The following is a 17,302-nucleotide window of genomic DNA, read 5'->3' on the forward strand; positions in this document are numbered from 1 at the left end:
ATTTACAGCTACACTGTACTTGGATAATGACAAATTTTTATTAATGTGCACACGTAGAGCAGCAGACCATGTCATGAAAGACTGTTACAACAGATCATGATATAATATGACCTACAACAGCCCACGTCTTATAACACTTAAAACAGACCATATGCTATAATGGTCACATCACGCCACTTCACACAGCGATACAATATAACATGCCACAAGAGACAGGCCTCGTCACAACTGACCACATCTACTGTTTACTAAACTCTGTGTTAAATCGTCTATGTCATTTTCGACACAGGCAAAATCCCCTCAACATTTTTGGCAACATCAGGCATCTACTGTACTTGAGATTCAAGTAGGCAAGGAGGATTGGGATGTTAGTATTTCTATGCTGTACAGTACTCAGATTTTTTATTTGCAGTACAGTACAGTACAATATACTGTATGTATAGTGTATTACAGGGTGTATTTAGGGATATTCTTACTAATTTATAATGAAAAAAGCATTCACCACCTATAAACGAAGTACATACTGTTCCAGATATTGCATAATTTTTAGGGGATTTTATCTAATTCTTTTTGTGTGTGCTTGTCTGATCATTTATTTTCATATGAGGTTCTCCTTTGTTTGGTGTTATTTACTGAAAGTCTTTTTCTGAGGTGATGAAAGAATCTCTATGGTTGTCATTTATACTGTTGTATCATGGTGTGGAAATATTCATCATCATCTTTACATTGTACTGCTGTATACTTCAAGAATTATAATAACACTTGCACACCAGTGGTTATGTTCTGACTTGTACAAAGAACCTCAGACTGGTGTGATAGGTGCCAGGGTCATTGACATTTATATAATGTTCACACAGTTCTACATACGGTACTGTACAACTGTTTAAACAAGCAATATTTACAGTAAGTGCGGTACAAGTTCAGAACAACTACAGTACATAATGATCATTCAGGAGCAATGCGCAGTATGTTTTCAGCTCACGCATATTTCTGTCTTTTTATTGTACGTGTTTTATATCTAAAGGTGACTTATTATCTAGATTTAAATATGTCTATATGTTAATATGTTTTATTTCTCAAAGTCTACATGCTTAATGACAAACAATAACACAGTATAAAAAGGAAAAACAATGATGCTCCAATAGGGTCTTGGTAGACTTCTTGTAACACTGGTCATTGAAACTACCACACACAACACACACGTTCAGTCTAGTAGTGAGACAAACACACACACACAACCAACCTAATCCAACATCTCGGGCTATATGACTAATGAAAAACTAAACCTTGTGGAATTTTGTCTGCTTCATCATTTTTGGGAGTTTGAATTTTGTTTTGGTCCATAAGAGTTTTATTGGTTTGTCTATCATCCGTGTATTGTAGCATAACCCACCAAGCAAGCTAGTTCCTCTCCCCTCCCCTTCCCTCACACCCCCTATATATAATTCCACAATTGGAATAAAGAACTTTCAGAGGTGCACTGGTACTCGAGGAACTTAATCAGGGTATGTAAGCTGTAGTTACCCTCAAAATTGCAGGATGACAAAAGTCCATGTAGATGATCAAACATCTCCTCTGAAAAATAAAAAAATAAATATATAAATTCCTGAGTGTTGTGTGTAGTTACCTGAGTGTTGTGTGTAGTTACCTGAGTGTTGTGTGTAGTTACCTGAGTGTTGTGTGTAGTTACCTGGGTGTTGTGTGTAGTTACCTGGGTGTTGTGTGTAGTTACCTGGGTGTTGTGTGTAGTTACCTGAGTGTTGTGTGTAGTTACCTGGGTGTTGTGTGTAGTTACCTGGGTGTTGTGTGTAGTTACCTGGTTGTGTGTAGTTACCTGGGTGTTGTGTGTAGTTACCTGGGTGTTGTGTGTAGTGACCTGGGTGTTGTGTGTAGTTACCTGGGTGTTGTGTGTAGTTACCTGTAGGTGTTGTGTGTAGTTACCTGGGTGTTGTGTGTAGTTACCTGGGTGTTGTGTGTAGTTACCTGAGTGTTGTGTGTAGTTACCTGGGTGTTGTGTGTAGTTACCTGGGTGTTGTGTGTAGTTACCTGAGTGTTGTGTGTAGTTACCTGCGTTGTGTGTAGTTACCTGAGTGTTGTGTGTAGTGGGTGTTGTGTGTAGTTACCTGGGTGTTGTGTGTAGTTACCTGGGTGTTGTGTGTAGTTACCTGGGTGTTGTGTGTAGTTACCTGGGTGTTGTGTGTAGTTACCTGGGTGTTGTGTGTAGTTACCTGAGTGTTGTGTGTAGTGACCTGGGTGTTGTGTGTAGTTACCTGGGTGTTGTGTGTAGTTACCTGGGTGTTGTGTGTAGTTACCTGAGTGTTGTGTGTAATTACCTGGGTGTTGTGTGTAGTTACCTGAGTGTTGTGTGTGTACTTGGATAAAGAGAGAGTAATGGAGACAGATATGAGATGCATGAGTAAAACTTATAATCAAAATAATACCCCCAGCCACAGCCTTCTGATATTGTTCTGAAATTAGGATTAAGAGTGGATGTGTATAGAGAAAGAAACATGAGTCACAGCTACAGGATTGTGGCCTCTTAAGATGCTCTGGTTTACACACACACACACACACACTTGTTCTAGAGGGCTTTAAAGTCCATATGCATTATAGAAATAAAGAGAATGAGGCACCTGTAATAGTGACAGTCCAGTATAAGTCACAGCCACATTCCAGAGGGTTGTCTGACACGTCGATGATTCCCGTTGTGTTGGTTAATAGTTCAGAGAAAGGATCTTCGTTCAACAGTTGGAGTTGGTTGTTGTTGAGAGTAATATTAACTTCTCCAGATACATCTGAAAGGTGTACAGTACAGTAGGTAGTAATGCAACATAAGTTTGTAATGGCTAATTGATTTGTATTTGAAGGGATAATAGTTTACAAATGAAGGCATCAGTTTCAATACACTGTAATTAGCTCACGAAATTATTTCTGCCAGGAATTAGAAGGATTACAAATATAATACTGTATACTGCCCATGGAAGGAGAGAGATAGTAGTGTCCACAGTAGTTGGGTCTAACCTTGGAATGCTCCTTCCTCAATAGTTTGTATCTTGTTGTGGTGAAGATCTATAAGTGTCAGCACAGTAGAACTAAAGGCCATAGAAGATTTATTTAGGGTATCAACACCTGTCTCGTATATCGTTAACGTTTTCAGTGACGAAAGTTGCCTGGAAAATAGACAAAATACTGTATTGTAAAGTGGTCAGTAAGAATATTGCCATCAACCTCTTTGTTCAACTTAAATACAGTGGCCATACAGTTGTGATGTTGTTGGTTCCTTAACTTGCATTAATTATAATGTATTCTTAATATTAACTAATTAATTACATCTTGATATATTATAAATATTCCAAGATACTATACATACAATTTCAATCTCTAAACTGTATAGCTGAGTAAAATTTACAAAAATGACTGTGAGAGTCCTTCAAACATAAGTGGTCTTTGAAGTGTTGTTATAAGTGTTCCCTGACGTCAACACATTATGTTTTTATGATTTATATCTTATCCTAGATGTGAAGAGAGAGAAAGAGATATCTCATGATGCTGTAAGATCAGCACCACCACCTAGATACATATTAAGAGAGAAGGAATGTGCCTATTGTGTTAGTGAATTTAGTGATGCCTCTACACTACATAAATGCACTGATCTTTATACACCAAGTGTCACATGTCTTGTTGACACCTTGTTGATCAGCTGCTTCTCATAACAGAATTGAATTTTATTTTGGAATTGTTGCATCTGTACCGAGTTCATGGGTATCTTTAAGTGTGCAGTTTATGCTTGTGTAAGTATATGCAAGTACACCCATCTCTCGTCTTATGCGGGGGTTAAGTTCTTCAAAACCACCGCTTAATTAAAAAACGTGTAAATTAAACACCTTTTTCCCATAAGAATACATGTAAATGGTACAGGTTAGGGGAACCATCATATACCACACAGGGTACGAACAGTGCTCTCACTTAAACCAAACACGTGGCTAACTCTGAAGGCGGGTGATCACATTTAATTTCACGTCCATTGCGATTGTTTTTCGTGCCTTTTTAGCTTTAGGCACCCCAGAGGAGGCAGATGAAAGTTTCCAGACATGCTCAATGGGGAAAAGAGCGTCTAACACTAAAAAGATACGTGATAAACACACAATGCAAATGAGAGCACAGAGAAAAAGTAGTGCTGGTGTGAACTGAGAAAGTGATACACTGGAAGCTTGCTGGACGTCTCTACAGTTGTTGTACAGAATACGTCATTATCATCATTATCTTCATCATTAGTACAGTAGCAATAATCTTTATTATTACATTATTATAATAATTATTATTATTAATAGTAATATTAAAATTGTTGATGTTAATTTGACTGCGACTTTATAGTAATAACTTACAAGCACCTCACCAGGCATCACACGCGACTCCACTGCCAGGCGACCGGGTAAATACACACGGCAAATTTAAACTGTCTTGAGCGCATTATTTAAAAAATAGGTGCGCATAAATTAGCCTTTGGTATTAATTGAACAATCGGGTTATTCCAAAAATACTTAAATCAAATGCGAGTTACCTGTATGATGAAGGACAACGTGAACTACTAAGTGGTTATGATTTAAAAATCCATTTTAGGCCTACAATATAAATTTTAATATGTCACTTTGACTGGGAAAATACAGTACTGTGGTAGCTAGTTACTCCTCCATTGTTCCTGATGAGTTTGCCCATCATTGTCCAGTGTTGGTACAGGAGAAGCATGGAGTACTGAGAGAAAACCTGCCATGTTTGGTAGCATATAATTTTATGAGTGGAGGCAAGTTACTTACTGGAAGGCATTTGGCTCGATGTCGGTTAATTCCTTCCCGTGAAGGATTATATTTTCAAGATTAGGGGTTTTGGCGAAGGTGTTGCTGGCCAGCTTAGTCAAGTTGTCCATATAAAAAGCAGCAGAAGTGAGGCTGGAAGACTCCAAGGGTGGTATCTCCTTACACAGGCCCCCCTGATCAAGGGAACATCGTGCATTACTGTTATGTTTCCCCATTTACATTTATTAAAGATTTAAAGAAGATTTTGGTAAAGAACTCACTAGTTAGCTTCATGTTGTACAGGGAGTTAGACAATCTGTGCGCCATCTCTAACTTTATATCACATTAAGTAAGAATTTTGTTAATGAAAGAAATTCTCAGTAAACATAAAAGAATAAATTTTATTGTTCAAGTAATATCAGATGTTTGGAATGTAGACGGCACTGTTCGTATTGGACATAGTGAAGAGGTATGATGAAAAATGGTCAACAGATTTCTTAAAAAAAAACAGAGCAGAGAATATTGGCTTAATGTAATATTGAAGCTGAAACAACAGAAGTTTAGTAATGGCTATTTCCATATAAGGGTTCTTTACAATGTGGATTTTTTTTATTATATTTTTTAGTTTTATCTTTTTTTTTACGGGGATTATCCCACCTGGGCACAGGTTATCGACCCACAACGGGTCCGATGGGGGGACAAGAGTAGAAAGAAATTAAAAACTGAAAAGAAAAAGGTTATATTAATCTACACCTAAGATGCCGAACTTAGCACTATGTCTCTTTTAATTATTGTATTTACATGTTATCAAGTTAAATGTTGCCAACACACACACACACACACACACACACACACACACACACACACACACACACACACACACACACACACACACACACACACACACACACACACACACACACACACACACACACACACACACACACACACACACACACACACACACACACACACACACACACACACACACACACATCACCCTTCTAGAATATTTTACTCTAAAAACCCCAAAGGATGAATGAATCATTATAGTACAGGTATTAGAAAGATTAAGATGTATGATAATTGAGTCAGCAAACAATATATTATAGCTACAGGTACAGTATTAAACTGATCACTGTTAAACTCTTGTATACTGTACCAGTGTTCCTTGTCTTGTGTCATAATGGTCTCACTCTTGTCACACACAACGACATGTTTAATGATTTTTTTTCATTAAAAAAAGTGTTGTTTACATTTTCACAGTCGGGTAACTTCTCTTATTATTTTGTGTCTTACTATTCATAATATTTTGGAACCTATATTTTTTACTTCACCATAAATTGTATTGTAGATTTTTCGTCTCAACAATTTAAAATGGTAGAAGAAAGGTTTTGATATGATCCCCAGTGCATCATCATAAGTTGGTGTGCCTGCTCACCATATCAGCAACAGCCTTAAGAGTCATTGTCACGAAGTGTAAGAGGATGCACCTTCGTCATACAAACAGTAAGGAGGCTTTCCACATGTCCCAATGGGATGAAGAAACAGCATTAACAGAGACTGAATGTGAAAAGGACTTGGGTGTGTATGTTGGCAATGAAATGAGGTTCTTGGTTCTTGGACCATTGTGAGAAGAAGGTAAATCAAGCAACTAAGCTAGCAGGTCTTATAAGAAGGTCATTCAGATATCTAGTTGGTCTGTCCATCATAACACGCTTCAAGGATGAGGTGCTAACCTATCTGGAGTACTGTCACCCCATCTGGTCCTTGAGATATGCTAGAGATGTCAGTTTATTGAAAATGTCTAAAGGAGGGCCACCAGAATAGTGCCTACACTACGGCACCTCAGTTACCCAGAGATATTAGCTTACACTATAGGCGGGCAAGGGGTGACTTAACTGAAGTTTATAAACCTCTCAGAGGGCACCTGGAGCTGGTGGATGCCTGCCCCACTAGAAGTTACAGCTCAAGGTTGAAGAAACCAGAAGTCCAGATAAGTGTGAGGACAAACTTTTTTGGAGTAAGAATTGTAAACTCTTGAAACTATCTGGCAGAGAGTGTTGTGGCGGCACAGAGTGAAAGCTCCTTCAAAACCAGACTTGACCAACACTGGTGTGGGTACAGATACATCCAGGAGCCAGTACATGCTCAATATTTGCCAACAATGTATAACAGAGATGTAACCAACCGCCCAAGTAGCTAACGAGCTGATCAGTGGTGAAGATGATAAAAGTAAAAGTAGAAATGGGTGAAGGATTAGGGAAATGAGTGGTTCTTGTATGGCATACTAAATACTTCAATATAACAAGAAATCAATTAAGCTTTCTTAATGAATATATCGTTCAAAGACGTTTATGCTCATTCATATTCAAAGGTGGCAGATGTACAACTACCAACCATTCAGAAAAAGGTCGAGTAACATTGATCAGAAAGCCTTGAATCACATTGACCCTAAGGCTAACAATACTTTTTTGGGGGGACCTGTACAGTATATTTATCGTTATTCACTACACCCTACTTGAATATGCAGTTAATATATTTATGTACTGTAAACTGAAAGGTAAAAGAAAAAACACTTACAACATAAATATCAGTTATTTCACTGAAATTTTTGAGGTCAGGTAGCGGCCATGACTGGTTGACTAAGCCATCCTCATTGAACATAAACTTCTTTAAGGTGCTGTAGGAGGCAGCAAATGCCTCGGCCTCTACCGTCTTCATCTTGTTAGAGAACATTTGTACCTCCCTGGAGGATAAAGTAGCTATTTACATATTTTTCCCGGACATATTTTCGTAATTAATAATATATTATGCTATGGTTTTAATTATTACTGAAGGTACAAATGGACAAAACATTTTATTCGTGAAATGGGATCATTTTGCACTCTAACTGCTATAAATGAATGCTTAGTGGCAGGAATGAGTTGATTGCAATTCATAAGGTAGAATGGATTAATTCTTGATGTAAGAGAGAAATATATTAGTATATTACTACCCACACACATGGCAATATATTTGTCTTTACACATATACACAAGAAGCAATAAATTAATGAGATGTGTTTGTGACCTTAGTTTTACTCAAAATATAATAAACTGTCTATTAGTACCTGTACATACCTGAAAGATACTTTCTTAAATGTGTCCTTCTTGAGAATAGGTATGTTGGAAGCCATAAGAGTAAATTTGCTGAATAAGGGTATGGGGAAGGTGGCAGAGAACACCTGGTCCAGCTGGGCAGCATCACTCAGGGCAATACAAGAGAGTGTCATATTTTGTCCAGTGTAGTTACATTTACACGGCTTTATGTCTTCAATTTCTGGGCATGGAAATTCACTTCTGGTGTTCCCTGTAAAAACAAAGTCTCTTATACAGCAAACTAATTATAGATGTTTTGCTTGTATGTGCTGTAGATTTATGTATAAAATACTGTATTACCCAGAAGAGATTAAAGCTTCTAGAGTCACCATTGAACATTCCTACTCTCTCCCCATGAGAAAACAAATGTCTTCCTGATCCAAGAGTTAATGTCAAAGTATGTAACTGGTAACAGTTCGACTTGTGTAAAACTTCAAATAACAGTACACATGTAGATGAGAATTTTTTCTTGAATGTAGGCCCAAAGTTTTAGTGCCCTCAACTATATTTACAATAACAAATGGGTCCCAGAGCCTACAAAGGGTTAGGGACCACTGTGTGACAGTCGGACACAAGGACACCATACCATTCATTATCAAGCGCCTCAGTGGTACTCACCATGATGAAGGTCGTGTGGGAGTCTAGCAGGTGGGTGGAAAGCTGCAGCGGTGGTCACCATCATCACCACACACAACACACCCGCCCTCACTCCTGTAACAACAACATTATCATACCAGAGCTTATTTCTTAATTTTGCCTTTATCATTTTTTAGGAATTTTGGATCTATTTCTTAACCTAATTAAAGTTACATTCAGTTCAGCGAAGTTTCTTTGTGTAATGTGAATTCCTTTGGTCTATTTTGATGAAGAACTTACATTATCAATATAATTTAATAATGGTTGCCCTTCGTGTAACGAGGATGGCCAGCCCAAGGGCCACCTAGAAATGAATTTGTTTAAGGTGTAGACGCTGTTGCCAACACGATAACCACACCCTAAGTTAATGAGCTGCATGACCCAGTGTCAAGGAATAGTCTGAGAAGACCGGACAACTCGCCAACTGCACTGGCTAACCATTACCAAGGAAGAAGTTCTGCAAATCAATTAACATCCAGGTTCCCATTTACTGCTGGGTAGACAGAGGCAAATGGCGTAAAGAAACTTGCCCATAGTTTCACTCTGCTCAGGGATTGAACCTGGGTCCGCTTGCTTGCGAGGCGAGCATGCTGACCATTACACCACAGGTCTTCACACACACACATTATTATTACTCCAAAGGTCTTCCTTTAACTTAATCATCTTTACTCTGTTACTGGCACATAATAACAAGTAATATAAAAGACAATATACTGTACCACATAATATTACTTTTTTTTTACTTTTATCCTCTTCGCCACTGATCGGCTCGCTAGCCGCTCGGGCGATCGGTCACGTCTCTGTCACGCACTGTTGGCAAATACTGGGCATGCACCGGCTCCTGAATGTACCTGAACCCTCTCCAGTGTTGGTCAAGTCTTGTCTTGAAAGAGCGAACACTCGGTGCCGTCACAACACTCTCTGGTAGATTGTTCCAAGAGTTTACAACCCTCATTCCGAAAAAGTTTGCCCTCACGGTTTTCATCCTGTTCACTAGTCCCACAAAACACTCCCAAGCAAATCGTTACACACTTTACAGTATTTGTAGATTTATTGTCACACATCCACAACATTGCTAAAGCTGCCTCCCGAAAGTTGGGAATGCTGTACAGATGCCGTAGCTACTTCACTCCTGAGCAGTTGATTCAAGTATATAAGGGATTCATTCGTCCTAACTTGGAGTACTGCTCTCATATCTGGGGTGGCTCTTCTTCTGTCCAACTGTTAGAAAGGGTAGAATCAAAGGCATTTCGTCTTATTAACAGTGTTGCTTCACTCTCTCCTTTACAGGTACTTTAACGGGCAATTTTCGATGGATTTGGCATCCTGTGTACCACTGGCAAGGCCGTGGGCTCGTAACACTCATCTTGCCCGCGGTGCCCACCGTTTCTCTGTGGATGTTGGTCACACTAGAATAACCCGTTATAGTACATCCTTCTTTCCTCATGCAGCTAAACTGTGGAATGCTCTGCCTTCTGCTGTGTTTCCATACTCATATAATCTGTCTTGCTTAAAAAAGTTGTTTTTCTGGCATTTTTGTGGTGTAGATTAATACAGTATACTGTAATCTTTTTCTTTTCTATTTTTAATTTCCCTTTTCCTTTTATTTATTCGCCCCCTAGGTCCTGTTGTGGGTCTATGACCTGTGCCCGGGTGGGCTATTCCCCATTAAAAAAAATAAATAAATAAAAATAATAAAATAAAATAAAATTATCTCCCACCCTCAGCAAAGGACCTTACTGAGGAGATAGACTGACACATTGGGGAGAGATAGACTGACACACTGGGGAGAGATAGACTGACACACTGGGGAGAGATAGACTGACACACTGGGGAGAGATAGACTGACACACTGGGGAGATGGGCTGACACACACTCGGGAGAGATAGACTGACACACTGGGGAGAGATAGACTGACACACTGGGGAGAGATAGACTGACACTGGGGAGAATAGACTGACACACTGGGGAGAGATGGACTGACACACTGGGAGAGATAGACTGACACACTGGGGAGATAGACTGACACACTGGGGAGATGGACTGACACACTGGGAAGAATAGCCTGACACACTGGGGAGAAATGGCTGACACACTGGGAGAGATGGACTGACACTGGGGAGAGAATGGAGCTGACACACTGGGGAGAGATAGACTGACACACTGGGGAGAGATAGCTGACACACTGGGGAGAGATAGACTGACACACTGGGGAGATAGACTGACACACTGGGAAGAGATAGACTGACACACTGGGGAGAGATAGACTGACACACTGGGAGAAGATAGACTGACACACTGGGGAGAGATAGACTGACACACTGGGGAGATAGACTGACACACTGGGAAGAGATAGACTGACACACTGGGGAGAGATAGACTGACACACTGGGAGAGATAGACTGACACACTGGGGAGAGATAGACTGACACACTGGGAGAGATAGACTGACACACTGGGGAGAGATAGGCTGACACACTGGGAGAGATAGACTGACACACTGGGGAGATAGACTGACACACTGGGAAGAGATGGACTGACACACTGGGGAGAGATAGACTGACACACTGGGGAGAGATAGACAGCACACTGGGAGAGATAGACTGGACACACTGGGAGAGATAGACTGACACACTGGGGAGAGATAGACTGACACACTGGGAGAGATAGACTGACACACTGGGGAGATGGACTGACACTGGGAGAGATAGAGCTGACACACTGGGGAGAGAGATAGACTGACACACTGGGAGATGGGCTGACACACTGGGGAGATGGCAGCGACACACTGGGGAGAGATAGACACACTGGGGAGAGATAGACTGACACACTGGGGAGAGATAGACTGACACACTGGGGAGAGATAGACTGACACACTGGGGAGATAGACTGACACACTGGGGAGAGATAGACTGACACACACTGGGGAGAGATAGACTGACACACTGGGAGAGATAGACTGACCACACTGGGGAGAGATAGACTGACACACTGGGGAGATAGACTGACACACTGGGAGAATGGAGAGCTGACACACTGGGGAGATAGACTGACACACTGGGGAAGAGATAGACTGACACACTGGGGAGAGATAGGCTGACACACTGGGAGATAGACTGACACCTGGGGAGAGATGACTGACACACTGGGGAGAGATAGACTGACACACTGGGGATAGATGGACTGACACACTGGGGATAGATAGACTGACACTGGGGAGAATGGAGACTGACACACTGGGGAGAGATAGACTGACACACTGGGGAGAGATAGACTGTGACACACTGGGGAATGGACTGACACACTGGGGACAGATGGGCTGACACACTGGGGAGATAGACTGACACACTGGGAAGAGATAGACTGACACACTGGGAAGAGAGATGAGCTGACACACTGGGAGATAGACTGACACACTGGGGATAGATAGACTGACACACTGGGGAGAGAAAGGAGCTGACACACTGGGGAGAGATAGACTGACACACTGGGAGAGATAGACTGACACACTGGGGGAGATAGACTGACACACTGGGAAGAGATAGACTGACACACTGGGAAGAGATAGACTGACACACTGGGGATAGATAGACTGACACACTGGGGATAGATAGACTGACACACTGGAGATAGACTGACACACTGGGGAGAATGACTGACACACTGGGGAGAGATAGACTGACACACTGGGGAGATAGACTGACACACTGGGGAGAGATAGACTGACACACTGGGGATAGATAGACTGACACACTGGGGAATAGACTGACACACTGGGAAGAGATAGACTGACACACTGGGGAGATAGACTCATTCAACACTGGGGAGAATAGACTGACACACTGGGGAGAGATAGACTGACACACTGGGGAGATAGACTGACACACTGGGGGAGGAATGGGCAGCACACTGGGGAGAGATAGACTGACACACTGGGGAGAGATGACTGACACACTGGGGAGAGATAGACTGATTCACACTGGGGAGATAGACTGACACACTGGGGAGAATGGGCGACACTGGGGAGAGATAGACTGACACACTGGGGAGATAGACTGACACACTGGGGAGAGATAGACTGACACACTGGGAGAGATAGACTGACACACTGGGGAGAGATAGACTGACACACTGGGGAGAGATAGACTGACACACTGGGGAGATAGACTGACACACTGGGGAGATATGAGCTGACACACTGGGGGTAGACTGACACACTGGGGAGAGATGAGCTGACACACTGGGGAGAGATAGACTGACACACTGGGGAGATAGACTGACACACTGGGGAGAGATAGACTGACACACTGGGGAGATAGACTGACACACTGGGGAGATAGACTGACACACTGGGGATAGATAGACTGACACACTGGGGAGATAGACTGACACACTGGGGAGAGATGAGCTGACACACTGGGAGAGATAGACTGACACACTGGGGAGGGATGGAGCCTGACACACTGGGGAGAGATAGACTGACACACTGGGAGAGATAGACTGACACACTGGGAAGAGATAGACTGACACACTGGGGAGAGATAGACTGACACACTGGGGAGAGATAGACTGACACACTGGGGAGAGATAGACTGACACACTGGGGAGAGATAGACTGACACACTGGGAGAGATAGACTGATTCACACTGGGGAGAGATGAGCTGACACTGGGGAGAGATAGACTGATTCACACAGGAGAGATAGACTGTTCACACTGGGGAGAGATAGACTGACACACTGGGGAGAGATAGACTGATTCACACGGGAGAGATAGATTGATTCACACTGGGGAGAGATAGACTGACACACTGGGGAGAGATAGACTGATACTGGGGAGAGATAGACTGACACACTGGGGAGAGATAGACTGATTCACACGGGAGAGATAGACTGATTCACACGGGAGAGATAGATTGATTCACACTGGGGAGAGATAGACTGACACACTGGGAGAGATAGACTGATTCACACTGGGAGATAGATTGTTCACACTGGGGAGAGATAGACTGATTCACACTGGGGAGAGATAGACTGACACACTGGGGAGATAGACTGATTCACACTGGGGAGAGATAGAGCTGATTCACACTGGGGAGATAGACTGACACACTGGGAGAGAAGATGATTCACACTGGGGAGAGATAGACTGACACACTGGGGAGATAGACTGATTCACACTGGGGAGAGATAGACTGATTCACACACGGGGAGAGATAGACTGACACACTGGGGAGAGATAGATTGATTCACATTGGGGAGAATAGACTGATTCACACTGGGGTGAGATAGACTGACACACTGGGGAGAGATAGACTGACTCACTGGGGAGAGATAGACTGATTCACACTGGAGATAGACTGACACACTGGGGAGAGATAGACTGACTTACTGGGGAGATAGACTGATTCACACTGGGGAGAGATAAACTGATTCTCACTGGGGAGAAATAGACTGATTCACACTGGGGAGAGATAGACTGACACACTGGGGAGAGATAAACTGACTCACCTGTACACAGACTGGTCATGGCTGGTTGACTGTGAGACACTGTTGTAGGAGGAGGATGGCTGGGGTGTGATATAGCCTCGGTGAGGACACTTGCCACACTTCACTAGATAAACACGGCTGACACTTCCCTGTTGCTGCTGTGACTCACTCATTAGTTCTCTGGCTGACGCTCACCTGCTGACATGTGATAAAGTGTAGGTGATGCCTACTGGAGAAATAATTTGTGATATAAGAGACCTGTCATACACCATAATACACTCGTGTCCTAGATTCTCATTATCACCTTTATTTCTGTAGATTTACTATTACCTATTTCAAACCAAGCCTAAAGAAAGGGCCGTACTGTGCTAGAACTAAGCATATGGTAACTTATTGGCTCTCATTCCTTGGATTTCTTTGGTATACCCGCACCATTTTGGTATACTCTACATGGGAAAGTGTATTCCTGCATGGTGTTTGAACACTGTATACCTGCGTTGTTTATATACATGCTGAACCAATTGCAAACGTGAATGACAATTTTACCGAATCATTATATATATTTATCTAATGACTTATGGAAAAAATAATAGTGATAGGTTGTGAGCAGTTTGGGAGAGACCTGGTTAGTCTGTTGCTTTTTGTGTTACTTCAGCGAGAAGTGATGTAACCTACTACGATCTAGCTGCTGATGCTGCTGCTGTGAAAAGGATCATCCCTTTTAGTATACAGCGTGTGATGACAGGTCTTGTGCCGTCAACTGCGTCCATTCGTGTGATTATATTTCATCTTGTTAGATATAAGAGGCTCAATAGAATGGTTTTGGGTCATCTGTAATGGGAGGTTATTGTGCCTCAATGCCTGTGAATTGTGAACTCTTGGAACAAGACCAGATTTGACCAACACTGCCACAAATTCAGACACATTCTGGAACCATTGCATACCCAGCACTTGCCAATAGCGCATAACAGAGATGTGACCAACCGCTCAAGCGGTTAACAGGACAATCAGTGGCGAAGACGATAAAGTTGAGTTTAGCTCACACTTAGTGCTGTCACAACAGTCTCTGGCAGGTTATTACAAGAATTCATAACTCTTACTTCAAAGTAGTTTGCCCTGACAGTTTTTTTAACTGAGAACGTTTGTAACTTGTTTGCTAGTGTGGATCATCTGCTGACTCAAGATACTGTATTTACATTTGGTTTAGAAGTTTGTAATGAATTACACATGGTACATATCTTTTTAAGGTGGCAGGTACATGTTGTTTGTCATTGGGTCAGTGAATGGGTGATGGGAGTGGTGAGGAGTGTTTCTCAAATACCATCACAAAACAACATCAAAGAGGTGGTGACCAGCATGAAACAGTCGGTGAGCAGGCTACTTAACTGCCAAAAAACACGGCTCATCTCCTCAGACAATGCACAGACCACCTGGGTGTTTCCAGCCCACCCAGCACATTATTATCCTCCTACGTGGGGAGGGTCAAGGTCTATCTTCTATAGACACTCAAAGGCTCATAGGTTGTTTTATCTGCTCTGACAGGAACGCGGAGAACGCACCTTGTTATGTACGAGGGTAAGTGTAATGTTTGTGAACTATCAGAGTGCATAAGAGTTGGCTAATTAAGGCGACATCAGCAACGCTCACATGTTCTGCCACACCAAAGAATCCTCACATTAAGTTTTCCCTAATATGGCCTTAAGAAAACTCCTCCAGATAAGTTTGAATGTCAGGGCAACTTTTAATGTATTGGCTGCCTACCATAGCGTGAGTTAACTAGGTGCTATCTCTTATCTCTAGTTATGTAGAATTTTTACTCGAGCAATTTTGGGAATCCTGGCTCTGGGGTTATGGTGTGGGAACACCAGTCTTTGAGGCCAAGGAGGATGGCTATAAGGTCACTCACCACATAGATTATTAAATACAATGGTTCTATTGCCCAAAAATGATTATTAATGTAAACGGTTTACACGTCTGTCTGATATGCGCAGCCATCATGAACGTTCTTCCACGAATTAGAAAAAAATTCTCCAATATCAGTAGGTGGGGAAGGTCGACACAAGGGCAGAACACCTGAAGGAAATAACAATGGTGTTACAATATTCCCACGCCATGTCACCACCACTCACTTTGGGGGCTACAGTGTGGGAGGAACCTCACCTGCATTGATAATGCCCAGATAAGCACATCGAACTCTCATGTACAGGTGCACACAACACAGATTAGGGGGATTTATTCAAGCGAGTCATCTAGAAGATTATTTTCAATATCCACTCCACAGAATCAATTATTTTCTTGTCTTGGTTTTACGTTGTCGCCTAACTCCCATCCCCACCTTCCGTGTCTCTCCGTTGAGTCTTTTTCTTCCACTTGACTCCTTTCAAAAAACTGCCGTCACTCTAGTGGTCGGACAATCACTAAAAACAAAAGACTAAAAGTCCCAGTACATAAAATTTTGAAAGATCTGAAATATCATTACAGTAAGCCCTTGCTTGACGTCGGGGTTACGTTCCTAAACACGCGACGTTATACGAAACAACGTTAAGCGGATCAATTTTCCTGAGCCTCCCTTTGCCCCATGAAATACATTACATATACAGAAGATCATTGCCATTTCTATAGAAAATAATGCATACATATACAACTACTGTTCTAAGTTTGTATCTGGGTACTCACTGATGGGCGGAGGTGGTAGAGCAAGTGTGTGGTGGGTAGTGAAGTGGAGGAGGCGGTTGGTGGGAGGGGAGGAGTATGGAGGGAAGGGAGGAGGGCAGGAGAGGAGGAGGGCGATGAGTCACTGAGAATCTGCACCAAGCAAAGAGAGCATAGTGCAGCCAGACGAGAGAGGGAGGTGCACCGTAAAATGTAGTCTGTGACGAAGCAAAACGACGCAGTATCGGATCACCGGGACGTTAAACGAATTTTTGGTCTCTAAAGCTTAGCGACATAGTACCGAAACAACGCTAAGTGGGACGACGTTAAGCGCGGACTTACTGTATTGAGAGATAATAAATAGGGGTCATCGATATGATTAAAACAAGTTTGTGATTTGTCATTCAGAGTGAGTTTGTAATACCACATACTAGTGCAGTCAACGATACACCATTGTCAAGTATCATAACATTAGAGGGTAGGGCTGGTGTTTACATTGTAGACACCAGCCTTACGTTTATGTTGTAAACAGTGCAGCCTAAACAAATACAGTATATAGCATGGTAGAAAAACAGTATATAGCATGGTAGAAA

At 42.1% G+C, this 17,302-nt stretch overlaps 1 protein-coding gene across 1 annotated transcript in view; it reads right to left on the minus strand.

Annotated features, from left to right (window-relative positions):
* Window positions 1-14,252, minus strand: part of LOC121877230 (leucine-rich repeat-containing G-protein coupled receptor 4-like) — a 22,039-nt gene extending 7,787 nt beyond the window's left edge. The window contains exons 1-8 of the mRNA XM_042382852.1: window positions 14,079-14,252; window positions 8,552-8,644; window positions 7,916-8,144; window positions 7,377-7,542; window positions 4,815-4,987; window positions 3,022-3,170; window positions 2,634-2,795; window positions 1,525-1,575 (exon numbers count right to left, since the gene is read on the minus strand). Coding sequence (XP_042238786.1) covers window positions 1,525-1,575; window positions 2,634-2,795; window positions 3,022-3,170; window positions 4,815-4,987; window positions 7,377-7,542; window positions 7,916-8,144; window positions 8,552-8,644; window positions 14,079-14,097 — 1,042 coding nt within the window. The 5' untranslated portion in view covers window positions 14,098-14,252. The remainder of the gene's footprint in view (window positions 1-1,524; window positions 1,576-2,633; window positions 2,796-3,021; window positions 3,171-4,814; window positions 4,988-7,376; window positions 7,543-7,915; window positions 8,145-8,551; window positions 8,645-14,078) is intronic.
* Between the last annotated feature and the right edge of the window lie 3,050 nt (window positions 14,253-17,302).

Source organism: Homarus americanus, unplaced genomic scaffold, assembly GCF_018991925.1.
Source record: "Homarus americanus isolate GMGI-L3 unplaced genomic scaffold, GMGI_Hamer_2.0 scaffold367, whole genome shotgun sequence".
NCBI lineage: Eukaryota > Metazoa > Arthropoda > Malacostraca > Decapoda > Nephropidae > Homarus > Homarus americanus.